Raw genomic sequence first — 18449 nt, 5'->3', positions numbered from 1 at the left:
GAGGTGGTGGCCTGTTGGATTTCATCAGGGTTAAGAACCATGAGGGCAAGAGAGACAAGCAGGGAAGTTAAGAAGCTTTGGAAGGCAGTGATTATAATGATAGAACATGGATCCAGAGTGAGGAGATGGGGGATGAGGGTGGTAAAAACACTGTAGGAGGGTTGATGGATTCGGACATCTTTTTTTTTTTTTTTAATTTTTATTGGAGTAGAGTTGATTTATAATGTTGTTTAGTTTCAGGTGTACTGCAAAGTGAATCAGTTATACTTATACATATATCCACTCTTTTTATTTTTTTTTCTTAAGATTCTTTTCCCATATAGGCCATTACAGAATATTGAGTAGAGTTCCCTGTACTATACAGCAAGTTCTTATTAGTTATCTATTTTATATATAGCAACGTATATATGTCAGTCCCAATCTCCCAGTTTATCCCTCCACCCACCCCCATTATCCCTGGCAACCATAAGTTTGTTTTCTCCATCCGTGACTCTGCTTCTGTTTTGTAAATAAGTTCATTTGTACCCTTGTTTTTTAGATTCCACATATAAGCGATATCATATGATATTTGTCTTTCTGTGTCTGATTTACTTTACTCAGTGTGACAATCTCTAGGTCCATCCATGTTGCTGCAAATGACATTATTTTGTTCTTTTTTATTGCTGAGTAATATTCCATTGTATTGAATATATATGTACCACATCTTCTTTATCCATTCCTCTGTTGATGGACATTTAGATTGTTTCCATGTCCTGGCTATTGTAAATAGTGCTGCAGTGATCATTGGGGTGCATGTATCTTTTTGAATTATGGTTTTCTCTGGGTGTATGGCCAGGAGTGGGATTGCTGGGTCGTATGGTAGTTCTATTTTTAGTTTTTTAAGGAACCTCCGTACTGTTCTTCATAGTGGCTGTACCAGTTTACATGCCCACCAACAGTGTAGGAGGGTTCCCTTTTCTCCACACCCTCTCCAGCATTTATTGTTTGTAGATTTTTTGATGATGGCCATTCTGACCTGTGTGAGTTGATACCACATTGTAGTTTTGATTTGGACATCTTAATAAAGTGGAGGAGATGGCAGACGCGAGCACTAGAGTGAGTTGGCGGAAGGATAGGAGGTGGGGATCAGAGTGGGATGCTTGAAATCAGGATCTCAGAGGTAGGTTGTACCTTTGCTGTGATGACACGGAATGACCTTGGGAGTAAGTGGCTAAGATGAGGGGAGGACAGGACCACTGAAGGTGAGGTCAGGAAGCCGAGAGACGAAGGCATTGGCTGGATCGTCCTTGTGCAGGTTGTAGTGACTGAGAATGGTGACAGCAGTAGAGATGGAGGGGAAGAGGGAGGCATCCGAAGGGAAATCAGTCGGTGACAGCGACCAGGAGGGGATCTTGATGAAAAAAATCTTCTGTCATGAACTGTGGCTGGAAGGAAGTTAAGTGGTTCCAGAGTGAACAGGGATGAGCAAAGAAGTCGTCAGAGCCCTGGAGTTGATCGCCAGACATCTACTGCATGCCTAGTGCGTGCTGGGCACTGTTCCAGCATTTGCAGTGTGGGTGATTAAAGAACTTCCACTCACGAGGGTCACAGGGCAGCCAGATTTTTGTTGTAAGAGCCACTGAAGATGTAGGAAATGGGCTGGTAGTAGATTCTGTTGGGTCCAGAGAGCAGATCCCAGGAGTTTGGGAGCAAGGAGGGTGGAAGATGGGGTCAGTATAACGTGGAGAAGACAGATGATTTGGGGTGGTGACCGAGGTAAACTGGGATGGAAGGCATCACGGGATCAGCCCTGGTTCTCTCATGAAAAGATGGGTTCAAGGCCCAGAGTGTGGAGCCACTAGGCAACCTTTTTCACCTGTGGCTCCCCGTGGTGTGGGCCCAGGCCTCTTCCGGGGTGTGCTCTCTACAGCAGCTTGGAACGGGAGAGAGAGGAGGGCCTCCTGGCTCCGTTTGGGGACGTGGTGATCTCAACTGGCGCCTAGGGAGTCTGGTGGGCTCTTCTCTCTTGCTGCATCCTGCAGTCTTGGAGTCTTTGTTGACTAAGCAATTCAGACAGTAGATCATCTGAATCGTTATGCAACCTCTGACTTTAAGCTTTAGACTCTCATCAGATTCTAGGCCTTGAGTTTGGCTATTGGCTCATTTCCTTCTGGTAAGGGAGCATAGAGCAGCGGAAAGGATATTGGTTTACTGATCTAGAGATCTCCATCCTAACCCAGGCTCCTGTGCTGACCTGTTTCACCATGTGATCCTGAACAGACCCTTAGCCTCTCTAGGTTTCAGCCCCTGTCTTTCCAGCGAGGGGGTGCATCACATATTCTTAATGTTTTTGCTTTAAATGCCTCTGATTTTATAAAGGAATCATGCCCAAATAGGGGGAAAAAATGAGCAAACAGAATAAGCAGATAAATCAAGAAAGAAGAAATCCAATTGGCCAGTAAACATAAGCAGTTCTCTACCTCACCAGTAATCCTGGAAATGCCAATCAAAGCAGCAAGCTATCTTTTAAAATCATTCATCAGATTAGCAAAACATCTTAGATGATGTACCGTAAGGTGTTGGTGAGGTAGTAGGGAGAAACTCTCACAAATGTGCAGGAAGGTAGATACGTGCTTGTGGCATAGTTTGTAGTGGGAAAAAATTAGAACTAGCCCGTTCATTGGAAAATGGCCTTTATTGGAAAATGGGTGAGTAAAACATGATACAGTCTTACCATGGAGTACTATACAGCAGTTGAAAGAAATAAAGTACAACTATATTTTGATTTGGATCAATCTTACATGCAATGTTGAATGAAACCAGGATAGGAGTAACACGTACAGTGTGAAATAATCTATATAAATACTTTTAAAGCAACCAAATACTATGTTAACGAATACCTATATATTTATGTTAAAAGTATGAAGAATGGCCTCGAGTGATATAGCAAAATTATGACAGTGATTGCAATGGGGCCTGGAGCCAGCCAGTGGTAAGGAGTTGGGACAAGATTAGACATGATAAACTTCTTAAACTTTTATTTTTCCCAACCATTTAATGTAAAAGCTAAAAGCAAACATGATAAAATGTTAATGATGGCTAATTCTGGGTGATGGGATATGAATACATTTAATATAATGCTTTGTAACTTTCTATAGTTTTTAAAAATTGCTCAAACAATTAAAAAGTGAGGGAATATATCCATCTAGAACCTAAATGTATACTTAGCGTGTTTTTCAGTTATTCCCTTGTGGGTTGAATTTCGTATGCAGGAAGTGTCTGATTAGCTGAAGTAGCACAGGTAAATAGATCTAGCCCAGTGGCTGGCCCACGGTGGTCACTAAGCAGATACTGGCTCCTGCTTTCTTAGCCCAGTGCCCCCCAAGAAGCACTGGGGGAGAGGAAAGGTAGAAACAAGAACAATAATTATACCAGGCAAAATGGTGAATCTGCCGAGTCATTTTAACTGCCTTATGAATGTTGAATATTTTAACTCTGTTTGTCAATGGCTGTTTTTCACAGGTAGGCTTTCTTTCTTTCCTTTTTCTTCTTTTTCCCATAGGGGAGGAGGATGATTTGTCTCTGCTGACCGCACTGCTGGAGGAGAATGAGTCGGCCTTGGACTGTAATTCAGAAGAGAGTCAGCCCTTGACCCAGGAAGATGGTGAACCTGATGCATTCGATGAGCTCTTTGATGCTGACGGTGATGGTGAATCTTACACAGAGGAGGCTGATGAGGGAGAAGTGGAAAAGGCTGAAGACCAAAAGGAGAATTTGGATGCTCTCTTTGGAGACATGGAAGACTTAACAGATGAGGAAGAAGCTCCTACATCGCAATCAACTAACCACAGGGCCCTCCCTGCTCCTGCTCCCAGTCAAGGGAAGACTCATCAGGAATTGCAAGGTGCCTAACCACGTGCTTTCTCTAATTTCTTTACAGTAGCCCTGATGAAGACCGCCCATCTGACAGCTTTCCTCAAAATAGCTGCCAAGTCAGGGGTAGGGATAAATGACTTTGCCAGGAACATTGTACGAGTTAGTGGAGCGAGCATTTAAAGCCAGCATCTGAGGGTACAGAGGCCCCCTTATATCAGGGTCAGCCAGGTGTGGCTGATCCTTCGCAGAATGGCTCTAACATTTCTCACACTTATTACAGAAAAATAATACTTCAGGATTTAGCAAAGGGAGCCAGGGACAAGACTACAAAGCAGCTACACGTTCTGTTTCAGCAGAAGACCATTTCTGAACACTCACATTGAGGACTGCCATTTTCTTATTCCTGGCATCTTTCTCATGTATTTTTAAATTACAGTAAAATTCTGCTCTAATCAATGGGCTATTTCTTCTAATACAGGAGCCAGCATTCATTGTATTAATTATGGTACTTGATTTACGAAATAAATATAATCATTTCTTGACTCTTAAGAACCTGTCAACCATGGACATGTATCTGTGATTATCTGTCAGTAGTACAAATTCATAACCAGCTTTGGTATTAGAGATTTGATTACTGGAAATAATCGTGTTTCTTTCTCTGAGGGGACCCCTTCGAAGTACAAAAGTTAATTGTGAGTTTTCGGTATGTGATTCTATTGTGGGTCTCAAGGTTGTGGAGGTGATGGGTGGACGTCAAAAGTCATTTCAGCACTTTCATCATGTATAATATTTCCTCTGGTCTGGTTCTTAAATCAATATATTTTTCTTCCCTAGATGAATTAAGGAAGTTGCAAGAGCAAATGAAGTCCTTACAAGAACAGCTGAAACTAACGACAATTAAACAGCCTGCAAGTCCAGCCCGTCTGCATAAAACCCCAGGTAATCAGACTAATTCTAAGGATAGTATGCATTTCTGTTACGAAGAAATTATAACATTACTTCTGCATCCAACTCCTGGTAAAACGGTTTTTGAGCCCCTTTCTAAATTTTCTTTACTAATTTCTTTTACTTTTAATCAAGTAGATAAGTCTCCACGTCCCCCTCTTAAGGAGAAGAAAGTTCAGAGAATTCAGGAGTCGTCGTGCTTTTCTGCGGAGCTTGACGTCCCTACTCTACCAAAACCCAAGCGGGTGGCTCGGACACCAAAGGTTTCACCTGCAGGTGTAGTACTTGAGGCCTCCCTGGTTTCTCACTGCTTGGGTTCTGTTTGCAATATATTTTGGCATTGTCACGTATGTGTGTGTGTGTGTGTTTTGGTCTATCTTACCTGCCCATTGAGAAAAGTAAGTTTCCTGGGAATGGAAACCATATGCTATACTTCCTAATCTTTCTCTACATCTCAAAGTGCTTAGAAAATCCTTAGGTAGAGAATAGGTATTTAACTAAATGCTTAGTGGATTCAATATTTTTTCAGCTCTTATAGTCCTGTAGTTGACTTGAATTATAATCAAGTATAACCACTGGGTCGAGTTCTTATGCTAGCAATCTAGAGATTTAATCTTCAGGCTGTGAGACTGAGGTACAGATCCCCTTATAAAATGATCAAGTTTTATTTGAAGCCAGGTTGTTTTAAACCAGAGGGTCCATTCTTTAGAAAAGGCTTCTTTGCCAGGAGTATAGAATGGTACTTAAAATCCTATTTCAGCACATACATATATACACACAAAATAAAATGAAAAGGATTTATAAGCTCTGTGTATTGGTTTTGTTGTACTGCCTTTTTGCCCAAAGTGATTATTCTTTGGAAGATCTAAGACAAAATGATCTGGAGATAACATAGTTTAGAGTAAGCAACATTTCATTGATCACACATGTTCAAAGAGGCCCTTTTGATTACAGTATGACACATATGACACAATAGTACAGAATAGCTGTAGGCTCCTGGTGTTCATATTTATTTGACAACAAATTATATATTCCATGTATCCACTTATTAATAGTGTTTATCCCCTTAGGACCTTTGATATATTACTGAGGTGTTTTATTAGGCAATGTCCAAAGTTGGGTTTTGAAGGGATGGGGCAAGGGCACGGTTTCTGGAGATTCTGAAGTTCTAGGGTTGTCCTGGTCCCTGGCTTGCGAGAAGTGATCCAAAGTCGCTTTGAAGGTAAACAACAATCTTACTTGAGAGAGAGATTTTATTAAGGAGAATACCCAAGCTTTCTGACCCTCAGGAGCATTATTAAATGCTTCTAAAATATGAAAAGTAACCATGTCAGAATACCCTGGGCCCCCTAATTACCCCCCCCCCCCAAGTAAAATGGAATGGATTGAAATGAAATGAAACAAGAAATAAGAAAACAAAGGGGAGCTAACTTTGGATGTTTTTCAGGTGGAATTTGACCTGTGCACACATCTCCACTAATTACTGATTTCTATAGGAGGGCTCTAATTCCCTCATGGAATCTTCTGCAGTGCTCTGTATATGGTGAATACTCAGTAAACGGCTTTGCCCAGAGGAGCAGTGTTTTAGAGCAGCACTGCTGCAGCAGCCACCGGCTACATGTGGCTAAGTAGATAAATTAGGCATTCATTTCCTTAGATACACCAGTCAGTTTCAAGTGATCAATGTCCACCTGTGGCTGGTGGCCGCCACACTGGACAGCGGTGCTATAAAACATTTTCATACACAGCAAGCTCTTTGGACCACGCTGCAGAGATCTGGGGGTAGTACAGAAATGATCCTGTGGGCGTCCTTTGTTCTTTCAAGATTTGGTTATGGCATATGTTGATTAAAAAAAGAAACAATTCCATTTAATGTTTAGTTATCGGTGTGGTTTTTTTAATTTTTATGTTCATTTTTTAGAGCCCCAAAGCTCATCTTTCAGGATGACAAGTGCACCCTCCCAACCACTCCGAACGACTCCTGGAAACAAACCTGCTGGGATGACGAGGGATCAGAGTGCAGGGACCCCCAGGAGCTCTGGGGAAACAACTCAGACAGTCTCCGTGGAAGCCTTCTCTGGCCTGAGGCTCAGGTCAGTAACTGTAACGGGCCTCTCACTCTGCTCATAGGCCCCACTAGATGCCTCGTCCTCCTTTCTAGGGACCTGGCCTTCCAGAAATAGTGTGTTTGTACCGCAGATCCACATAAGACCTACAGCTCTTGAACTGGACCATACTAGGCCATCAGCCCTGGGTTTGACTCAGTATATTTACATATGAATAAGGAAAACTTTCTCTTGCTTGTGTAAAGAATAAAAGATATATGTTCATAAAAAAAGAGATCAGTAAATAATAAGTACTGTATTTAATCAGAAACTGATGGAAACAGTGATAGAGACTATTTTTAAACACCTAAAGGTATATACAGTTTAACCAGGATAGTAGTATCTTCTTATAGTTGATGTTAAGAGAAATAGCTGTGCTCTTTTTCTTCCTGATAACTTTTAAGGCCAATTTATATTCTGTGTATCTGTTCCATGGAGAAATTAAGATATTCAGTTAAAATAGGAATAAATCCCAGGATCGGTTCAGGGAAAAGCCTGGACTTTGAAATCTGTGCTTTGCATCACTACTGCCTTGCATCTCCATTATTACTGCTCTTGAAGCCCAGGGAAGAGCAGTAACCCTTACTCTGAAACCCGATTGCCTTTAGTACTGTCTATCTGAGTAGCCAAGTGCAACCTGTCTAGAAGACCTGAGCCTTGTCAATCTAAAATAAAACTGCTAAGCTCTTAAATAGTACATGATTAAGCAGGGGGAGAACAAGTGACTGCTAACACGCAGTAGAAGTTTATTGTAAAGACTCCGTACTCTCCAAAATTGGGGGAAAAATCAGTATCTTCATTACATTTGAGACAGAGTCGGAGGGACGGAATACAGTAAAAGCTCATTGAGGGGGGCTCAGGGTTCTTTTTCAAGGTAAGTGTGGCCCTCCTGAGATGATACTGCCTTTCGCAGTGGAAACTCCCTATAGATAATGAAAGGTGTTGCTGATGTGAGCGTGCTGAACGTTTGAACTGAATGGAAGTAGACGAAGTTGAAACACTCAGCCAAAGCTTCTGAGGGGCCTACAAATTTAGGGGATTGCAGAATTGCTTGAGTCTCTGTAATTGTTCTACCTGAACCACAGAACCTAAAAATACTCCGAAGGATCACTGCCTGATAGTAACCTATTAACTTAAAGAAATCAGGCAAAGAAAGGATTTCTTCACCTACGTCAGTGTTTCCCTCCTGAATATTCTTCATTGTTCAGAGGTAGCTCTTGGACTTTCTATTCCAGAAGACTTCTGAAAGAGTCAGAAAGCATGTTTTTTCCTGTTTTCTCTTGTCCTTGAATATGTAATATGATCAAACATGGAACAGATGTTAATATTCTACTAGAGAAAAGCAATTTACAAATTCATGAGTTTTTAGCCACTCATTAGGAAAAAGAATATATTAATTGAAGCTAGGTTCAAAGTTTTTATTTATTATGTGAAAAGGTTGGCTTAAAGAAAACTAATTAGAAACAGTAGAACTTTTGAAATTCTTGCAGAATTGATGGAATTGAAATATCTTATTTACTTAAGCAATTCATGATTTTGTATTAAAGTCAAGAGATTATTTTTAAAAGAATATTATAACTTTATATTAGAATTCATAAGAACTTAAAGAATTTGTGATCTTTATTTTCTACAGAGGTCCCAGTTCTAGATCCAAGGAAAAACAAACCTAGCTTTTAAAATTATCTCTCTCTCTTTTTTTTTTTTTTTTTGCCGCACTGTGCGCCATGTGGGATCTCAGTTCCCCGACCAGAGATCAAACCCGTACCCCCTGCAGTGGAAGCACAGAGTCTTAACCACTGGACCGCCAGGGAAGTCCCAAAATTATCTCATTTTTATCTGCTGTAAAAATATGTGCCTTGTCCATTACTACATAACTACACCTCCCTGAAAACAGGTGCTTTAGAGATTTCTGCCAATTACATCTCTGCTAACCAATTTGCTACAGTGCCAGATAATCTCTTCTTAGAATAATAATCTACCAGTCGCTGGTTTCTTGACCCAGGAAACCTCGAGTATCCTCCACAGAAATGAACAAGAAAATGACTGGCCGAAGACTGATCAGACTATCTCAGCTCAAGGAAAAGATGGCAAGTGAGAAGCTGGAAGAAATAGACTGGGTGACATTTGGGGTTATATTGAAGAAAATCACTCCACAGAGTTCTAACAGCGTAAGCCATTTTATTGATTTCTCAGCTGTTTCATCACAGATTGACAGTGGGGACTCATATGTTCTTGATTTGTTACCCAGAGCCCGTCAGTATTTCATTTTGAAGTCATTGCTAGTAAGTTCCCAAGTTGCCACACCATCATTGGGTTGGTACCCGAGGGGGAGATGTGTAAGGAGGGCCCTACTTAAAGAACATCTGGTTGTACAGGCTTCTTGGGCTTTTTATTGTCCATGTCATTCTTTCTTATTTCACTTGTCATTGTTTGTTGATGCGTGTAGATGCCCCTGTGACACTGCAATCCCTTTTGTGCAAGGGAAGCAGGTCCTCAAAGAGGCTGAGTTCACAGATCCTTTGGAAAGCTTTACTAGGTGTAAGATGTCAATTGCAAAAGTCCTGAAATTGCTGACTTGCGCCAGTACAGTATGGTATATTTAATTTGATGGATATTACAAAAGATCTAGCAAGTTTTAAAATAAAGTTGACTGAGACATAACAGGAAAATTATTTTATGGCCTGACAAGTCAGAAAATCTGGATGCTAAGCCTCGTTCTCCATTTAGCAGGAGTTGTGGCCTTAGGGTGGCCCCAAATCTTTCTTTGAGGACCTCCATTTCCTTACCTGTAAAATGAAGGAACTGACTTTTGATTATCTCAAAGGCTCTCTCTAAAATACTGCAAATAATCTTGCTCAAAACTAATTCATTCTCCAATTTAGATCTTGGCCAACCTTAGATTTTTTTATGAGCTCTGACACGAGGGCTTGAGTTTCAGATTCTGAATCCTGCTCTAGCCCTGTTCTATCTCGCTAAATGTGAGCAAGTCTGGTTTTCATTTGCTTAAGTTTCTAATTGCATCACTACTGGCTATAATGACATGGAAATAATAGGTGTGAAATTTATCTGAACTCCTCTGTATAAATCCTTGGGAGAATAATTAGAATACTTGAGTCTAGGCGATAGCTCACCGTAACCTGTAACCATACCCACTCTGGGCTGCCTCTGAAATAGCTTGATTCAATGTTGTGTGAATTATTTTGTTTAAAAAAAAATCTGTAAACATGGAAGATGTTCATATTATAAGTGGGCAGCATTTTGAGTTGCACTTCTTGATATGTCATAGTATTTCCAAAATTTTACAGTTAAATACAACTAGTTTTCTTTAAATGATGCTTTTTTCTTCTAAGCTAAGGAAAGATTTAGAAACATTAAGCTGAAACCTCCTTATTAATATTAATAACATAATCAGTGATAAATAATATTTACTAAATTTATATCAGTAAGTTCTTTTTTTTACTGAAGTATAGTTGATTTACAATGTTGTGTTAGTTTTTGGTGTACAGCAAAGTGATCCAGTTATACATATATATATTCTTTTTCATATTCTTTTCCATTATGGTTTATTACAGGATATTGAATATAGTTCCCTGTGCTATACAGTAGTAGTCCTGTTGTTTAAATATTTTATATATCATAGTTTGTATCTGCTAGTAACAAGTTTGCTATTGGCTTGCTTTTCTTCACCTTCATTTCTAAAATGAGAAGAGTCATACCAAAACCTAGAGAAAGGATTAATTTATAATTAGCAGACATGCTGATGATTACATATTCAGGGTGGGTTATACTTAGATATTTTTCCACAGTAGAACACTCGAACTGTAAATGGAGACATTGTAACCCATTGTTCAAAATTTATTAAAAATAAGAATAAATGTTTGCTCCAGGGGAAAACATTTAGCATCTGGCGACTGAATGATCTTCGTGACCTGACGCGGTACGTGTCACTGTTCCTGTTTGGAGAGGTTCACAAAGAACTCTGGAAGACTGAGCAGGGTACCGTCATAGGGCTGCTCAACGCGAACCCCATGAAGCCCAAGGATGGTTCAGAGGATGTAAGGCTCTGTTTCCATGATTTTTTTTTTTTTTTTTTTTTTTTTGGTCTTTATAACTTAGCTGAGTTCTATCAAAAACATTTATATTGGTCTACCTCCAGGTAGTCAAGCTTTTATATTCTTTTGTCTCCATTAAACTGGCTTTTTGTTTGTTTATTCATCTACCCCTCACCCACCAATATTCTGAATTTCAGACTACTCTAGAGTATTTTATAATAACTTCTTTCATTATATCTTTTCAAATTTGTTCCAAGGTTCCTGGAATTCTTTCAACTCTTGGGCTCAGGTTCCCTTAGATCTCCCATGAATTTTCATTTTTAAAGTGAATTTTCATCTTCTCAAGCATCATTAGAGTTCGGGTACTACCTACTGATTCTCTAGTAAATTGCAAACTTAGATACAGTATGAATAGCAACAGTTTCTCCACTCAAGCCAGCAAGAAGCTACTGCTTCTGTTGTAGACAGATTATTATATCACAAGGGGTGAGAGACTAAGTTATTTCATTCCTTGCTTTCACAGAGAAGGGCAGCAAGTCTTCATTTATTGGTTAGGAAGGTGTTTGGCTACAAATAACAGAAAAACTTCACTACAGTTTCTTTTTAATAGTAAACCCTGGGGTTTGTTTTTCTTACATAATAAAAAATCCAGACATAGGCAATGTGGTGCCGCCAGGGCTGGTGTCCATGAGTCTCTCAGCCTTTTCCTCTTGGTCACAAGATGGCTGTGAAGCTCTAGCAATCACATTTCCATTCAAGGCAGGAAGTGAACCAGGCTCCTTGCTCTGCTTTTAAAGGAAAGCAGAAGCTTTCCCAGCTACCTTCCCTGCTGAGTGGAGTCACATGACCATCACTAGCTACAAAGAATTCTGGGAAAACTGGGAACTGGATCCATCATCTAAGGCTGAGCGTTTGGATTCTGATAGCAAAGACACAGGAGAAAATAGATAGTGGGTGGAGAATTAAAAGTGTCTTCTACACCTCCCATTTCTACAGCTGTCTTATGGAGCACTGGCTTCAAATTCCAGTGCACTGATAAAAAGGATAAAAAGCCTTCTTAACTCACGCCAACTGTTGTTATATCCATTCTTGCTGTTGAAAGGCCATACCTTTGTCTGCTTTTAACTCCAACTCCTCCTTTTTTCTACAGGTGTGCTTATCTATTGATCATCCTCAAAAGATCTTAATTATGGGGGAAGCTCTTGACCTGGGAACCTGTAAAGCAAAGAAGAAGAATGGAGAACCGTGTACACAGACTGTGAATTTGGTAGGTTTCAGCTTTGTTGGGGTGGTTTTTGCTAAAGACAGAAACTAATAGGAATAAATTACAGGTACTTTACCTGTAATGACCTGTTTGGAACTGAGTTTCCTACATAACAGGAAACATCAAAGTGAGAAAATTGAATGTGTGGTTAATAATGGCCAGTTTACAAAGCTGAGGGTGGGGGAAAGATTTAACCTCTTAGGAAAGTGATCTTTTATTGCTAGCTGACTAGGAGGTATAAGAAAGAGAGAATTTTAATTTGCCCTCAATTCTTTGTAGTGCTGGAGATTAAACACTAATGATGAAATACACTGAAACCTTATTTCAGTCAATACTTAACTCTATTATACCTTTTCTTAGAGCTTTCTTTTTAAAAAAATAAAAGCTTTATTGAGATAGAATTCACATACCAGACAATTCACAATTCTGAAGTGCACAATTTAGTAATTTTTAATATATTCAGAGAGTTGTGCAGCCATCACCACTATGTAATTTCAGAACATTTTCAGTACCCTTCCAAAAAACCCATATCCATTAGCAGTCATTCCCCATTCTTCTCTCCCCCCAAGTCCTGGCAGCCACTAATCTACTTTCTGTCTCTATAAATTTGCCTATTCTGGACGTTTCATACAATGGAATTGTATAATATGTGTCTTTTGTGTCTGGCTTCTTTCACTTAGCATAATGCTTTTAAGATTCATCTGTGCTATATATCCATGCTACAAAGCCATTATTAGCACTTCATTCCTTTTTATGGTTGAATAATATTTCATTGATGACCACACTCTTTTTATCCATTTATTGGTTGATGGACATTTGGGTTGTTTTGCATTTGACTGTTACGGATAATGCTGCTGTAAACATTCATGTACAGGTTTTTGTGTGGCTGTCCATTTTCAGTTCCCTCGGGTATATATATACCTCGGATGGAATTGCTGGGTCTTATGGTAACTCTATGTTTAGGCTTTTGAGGAACCACCAAACTGGTTTCCAAAGTGACTTTTACATTCTCCCCAGTAGTATGTAAGTGTTCTAGTTTCTCCACATCCCGGCCAACACTTGTTATTGTCTGTCTTTGATTACAGCCATCCCAGTGGATACTATCCATCTAAGGGGTACTTCTTAGAGCTCTTTGAAAGGATTAAATGACAGATTTTGGTTTCATCTCTTTTCATTTCCCTCATTCTTGTCTAACAGATGAACTAGTGAGCAGGACATAGGAAGGAGGGAGATAGTTGGAAAAAGAGGTCTCAGGGGGAGTACTTGACAAATCACTTAAACCACCACTGCCACCATCTCTGAGGTTCACCCAATAGGATAATACTTCAGAGTTTCTCTTTGTTCCTTTCACTGAAAGGGTAGCATGCGTCCAAGAGTCAACCAGAGAAACAGAAAACCTCACCAGAAACTGATTTTGTTTTATTTTTTAACTTTTATTGAGTTAAAATTCACATTATGTATAATTGACGATTTTAAAATGTACACGTCAGTAATATTTAGTGTATTCGCTTTGTTGTGCAACCACCAGCTTCTTCTAACTTCCAAACCTTTTCATCACCCCATAAAAACACCCCCTCCCGGGCTTCCCTGGTGGCGCAGTGGTTGAGAATCTGCCTGCTAATGCAGGGGACACGGGTTCGAGCCCTGGTCTGGGAAGATCCCACATGCCACGGAGCAACTGGGCCCGTGAGCCACAACTACTGAGCCTGCGCGTCTGGAGCCTGTGCCCCGCAACGGGAGGGGCCGCGATAGTGAAAGGCCCGCGCACCGCGATGAAGAGCGGTCCCCGCACCGCGATGAAGAGTGGCCCCCACTTGCCGCAACTAGAGAAAGCCCTCGCACGAACTGAAGACCCAGCACAGCCAAAAATAAATAAATAAATAAAAATAAAAGTAGCTATAAAATTTAAAAAAAAAAAAAAAAAAAAAAAAAAAAAAAAAACACCCCCTCCCTATTAAGTAACCACTTCTCTGGTGACCTGTAATCTGCTTTCTGTCTCTGGATATATGCCATAAAAGGAATCATACAACATGGGACCTTTGTGTCTGACTTCTTTCGCTTAGCATAACCTTTTCTTTTCTTTTCTTTTTTTTAAATAAATTTATTTATTTATTTTATTTTTGGCTGCGTTGGGTCTTTGTTGCTGCCCGCAGGCTTTCTCTAGTTGCAGAGAGCAGGGGCTACTCTTCGTTGCGGTGCACGGGCTTCTCATTGCCGTGGCTTCTCTTGTCGCGGAGCACGGGCTCTAGGCGCGTGGGCTTCAGTAGTTGCAGCACGCGGGCTCAGTATTTGTGGCTCTCGGGCTCTAGAGCACAGGCTCAGTAGTTGTGGCTCACAGGCTTAGTTGCTCCGCGGCATGTGGGATCTCCCGGACCAGGGCTCGAACCCATGTCCCCTGCACTGGCAGACGGATTCTTAACCACTGTGCCACCAGGGAAGTCCCTAGCATAACCTTTTCAAGGTTCATCCTAGAAGCTGATTTTACTTCCATTGTAGAAAGAAGGCAAAGGCAGTGAATGATGCCACTTTTTCTTTCACCCAAGTAGTTTGTTCTGAGGAGTTTAGGGGAAGAACTTCTCCCCCCAACCCCACTTTTTGTTTTTAATTTTTATTGGCGTAGAGTTGGTTTACAGTGTTGTGTTGGTTTCAGGTGTACAGCAAACTGAATCAGTTATACATATATCAATACATATATCCACTCTTTTTTAGCTTCTTTTCCCATACAGGCCATTACAGGGTATTGAGTAGAGTTCCCTGTGCTATACAGTAGGTCCTTACAGTTATCTATTTTATATATAGTAGTGTGTATATGTCAATCCCAATCTCCCAATTTATCCCCGCCCCCCCATCCTTACCTAGGAAAAGAACTTCTAAGTTGCTGCTTAGCTGTGCGTTGAGAATGGTCTCGGAGGTCAGCAGGGAGGCTTCTGCCCGCAGAATAGCTCTCTGTGAGACTGGGAGAAAGGAGCTGTGTCTATTAACGTTGTCCCCGGCCTGTCTCCCTAACGCTGATGAGCCGCTCTTCCTTTTTACAGAATGACTGTGAGTACTGTCAGTATCACATCCAGGCCCAGTACAAGAAGCTCAGTGCCAGGCGGGCCGACCTGCAGTCCACCTTCTCCGGCGGCCGAATTCCCAAGAAGTTTGCCCGCAAAGGCATCAGCCTGAAAGAAAGGCTGTGTCAGGATGGTTTTTACTACGGAGGAGTTTCTTCGGCCTCGTATGCAGCCTCAATGTGAGACATTCTCAGGGCTTCTTTGGGGTCAGGGGTCTTGCTTGTCTTCTTTTAAGAGTAAACCCAGTGGTTGTACGTTTCTGTCCCAGTCCTGGAAGACTTGTACAGGTTTTATCTTTCATAACGTGCTGCCTGGAACAAGATGGCTGAGGGCCTCTTTCATTCCCGGGAAGAGAGGAAAACACTCAGAAGATGGAGAAACTAAGTCAGGTCATGATGGTCTTTAACAGGGAACCCACACTTCCTCTTTGGCTTCTAATGTGAATAGTGCAGCTTTGTCAGGTCTGATCGGCCGTTAAAAGTGTTAATCATAGTGTTGACATACTTGAAATCATTTCCCTCACGACTGTTAGTGTGAGGTTGCTGACCTCGTGGAACCCACACTGAATTTAGCGAGTGAATATGCAGAGGAGCCTCCCGGGGGAGGGTGAGGCTGGCATGCCTGGCCTCTGGGGATCTCATTCCCTGGAGTCCCTGAGCACATGATTCATGGCCTCGTCCCTGTTCTCTAGAAAGTACGGCTGAGGATGCGGCAGGTGGGGACCTGGCTCAAGGGAGCTACGCTTGGTCCAAGAACAAAACAGATTTTGTCCTCGATCCAACACAAATTGGGCTAGAGGACTCTCACTTCCTGTATATTTTGTGATATCAAGCACATTTTTAAGATTTAAAATAATTTCTGTATTTTACCAAATTGCAAAAAGCAATACACATATGTTATTTTTTTTAAATGTATGTACAGTTTAGCCAAAAGGAGACAGTAAAAACCATCTATAATCCCACCACCTAGATAGTAACTGTTAGTTTTGGTATATATGGTTCTGGGGGTCCTTTTTTTCTGAAATGTATAAAGTTTTAATAGTATAAAATGAGATCATAATATACCTATACTTTGCCAACGTTCTTTTTTCCCACATAAAATAATGAATTTTTCTTTGTGGAACATTCACTTATGGCATTATTTTTAGTGGCTACATGGTGTTCTTTTACATGGCTCTGTGATAATTTAAATAATTCTCCATGGATAAACATTTATAGCATTTCCAACTTTTAACAATACAAACAAAGCTTCCGTTAATATCCTAAATTTTTGCATAGGTCTTAGGTAAATCCTAGACTACTTGATAAGTCCTAGTCTACTTGATCAAAGTGTTGGCATATTTTTTATTTCTTTTGCCAACTTGCTCTTCCGGAACGGCCTTCAATCAAATTTGTAGGTCGCCTGTTGTTTTATACCTGTGACATAATGCACACACCAGTTATGCTGTAGGGCCACGGTATTAAGAAAGTCTGCTTACATGGTGATTTGAGAAACGTTGACAGTTTGTAATAAATGACTACTTCTGCACCTTCTTTACCTCACAGAGCGTTGAAGTTCAGTGATTTTCCTTTTTTGAGGGGGTGACTCTTGTCATTTCAGTGCAGCTGCTGTCGCACCTAAAAAGAAGATTCAAACCACTCTGACTAATCTGGTGGTTAAGGGCGCAGACTTGATCCTTCAGGAAACTCAACAAAAACTCGGTAACTTTGTTTCTAGATAACTATTTTTCTTTCTCTGGTTTAAACATGTAGTCTTCAGGGTTGAAACTGGTTAGATCCTAACACTAAGTTACACTTGGTGAGTGATGTGGCCTCAGCTGAACGAACCAAGCTTGGTTGGCAGCATCTTAAGAAAAAACAACATATTAATCTTAGCTGTGTCTTAGCTTTTTAAAATGTCTTGATGGGGACTTCCCTGATGGTGCAGTGGTTAAGAATCTGCCTGCCAATGCAGGGGACACAGGTTCGTTCCCTGGTCCGGGAAGATCCCACATGCCATGGAGCAACTAAGCCCATGCGCCACAACTACTGAGCCTGTGCTCTAGAGCCCGTGCGCCACAGCTACTGAAGCCCGCACACCTAGAGCCCATGCTCCACAACAAGAGAAACCACAGCCATGAGAAACCTGCACACCGCAACGAAGAGTAGCCCCTGCTCACTGCAACTAGAGAAAGCCAGTGTGCAACGAAGACCCAATGCAGCCAAAAAAGTAAAAAATAAAATAAAATGTCTTGATGTATCTGGGTCTAACTCTTAGTGTCCAGCACTAGAATCAGTAGTATCAGGTTCCTAGTCAAACTCGTCGGTTATCTTTCATTAAAACAGGTGTAGGTCGGAGAATGCCACCTCCACCCTGACCTTGGGGCTCTGTTCATAACAGTGGTCAAGGTCTAGCATGGATCCTTATGCATAGTGCATATTCCAGGAATAGTGTATGAAATGACCCCGCAGGTATTAGTATTCTAATCATTTTTCAAAAATAAGATACATTTGTCTTACCCTTGCAGTCCTACTGGTCTGAGGTTAGAGGTGAAGGATTCTCTTTTCTCTTGATATTCCATCTACTTCATTTACAAATAACTAAAGTTATGAAAGCAGAGTTTTAAAAGGGATAAGTCACATGACATAAAATACTCTGAATTTTGAATCCTCTAATGCTGATATTTATATATTCCAGGAATACCCCAGAAGAGCTTGTCTTGCTCTGAGGAGTTCAGGGAACTGATGGACTTGCCTACATCTGGAGCCAGAAACTTGAAACATCATTTAGCCAAAGTCAAGTCATCAGGTAGAGTCAGTCTGTACCTGCTCTAGTGTCTACGCGTGGGTCCCCACAGCCTCTCAGAACCCCCTCAGCCTGTGGCTTGTGTTTTAGGGATCATGGGGAGCCCGAAACCTGCTTTCCAGTCTATCTCGGCATCAGCCCTCTTGAAGCAACAGAAGCAGCATATGTTAGAGATGCGGAAAAAGAAATCAGAAGAAATACAGAAACGGTAGGAGTCACAGATTTAATGTTCCCTGTTTAGATAGCTCATCTCGGGAATTCTGAGAATGTCTTAATAGATTTCAAAAGTGTGACTTTGGATTTGGGGTGGTTGGCTACCTTTTTAACTTTGGAAGTTTTTAAAAAATTAATTTTAACATAACCTTTAAAATTATAAAGCATTTAAAGT

The 18449-nt window shown here is 40.8% G+C and overlaps 1 protein-coding gene across 6 annotated transcripts in view; it reads left to right on the top strand.

Annotated features, from left to right (window-relative positions):
* Positions 1-18449, top strand: part of MCM10 (minichromosome maintenance 10 replication initiation factor) — a 64433-nt gene that overhangs the window by 5041 nt on the left and 40943 nt on the right. For all 6 annotated transcript variants that reach the window (XM_059910681.1, XM_059910653.1, XM_059910637.1 and 3 more), the window contains 11 exons: positions 3542-3883; positions 4690-4794; positions 4939-5076; positions 6722-6893; positions 8908-9073; positions 10793-10960; positions 12108-12224; positions 15257-15456; positions 16877-16977; positions 17954-18064; positions 18152-18269. In XM_059910681.1, coding sequence (XP_059766664.1) covers positions 3542-3883; positions 4690-4794; positions 4939-5076; positions 6722-6893; positions 8908-9073; positions 10793-10960; positions 12108-12224; positions 15257-15456; positions 16877-16977; positions 17954-18064; positions 18152-18269 — 1738 coding nt within the window. The remainder of the gene's footprint in view (positions 1-3541; positions 3884-4689; positions 4795-4938; positions 5077-6721; positions 6894-8907; positions 9074-10792; positions 10961-12107; positions 12225-15256; positions 15457-16876; positions 16978-17953; positions 18065-18151; positions 18270-18449) is intronic.

This window comes from Balaenoptera ricei, chromosome 2, assembly GCF_028023285.1.
Source record: "Balaenoptera ricei isolate mBalRic1 chromosome 2, mBalRic1.hap2, whole genome shotgun sequence".
Lineage (NCBI taxonomy): Eukaryota > Metazoa > Chordata > Mammalia > Artiodactyla > Balaenopteridae > Balaenoptera > Balaenoptera ricei.
This window is presented reverse-complemented; position numbering and strand designations above follow the sequence as displayed.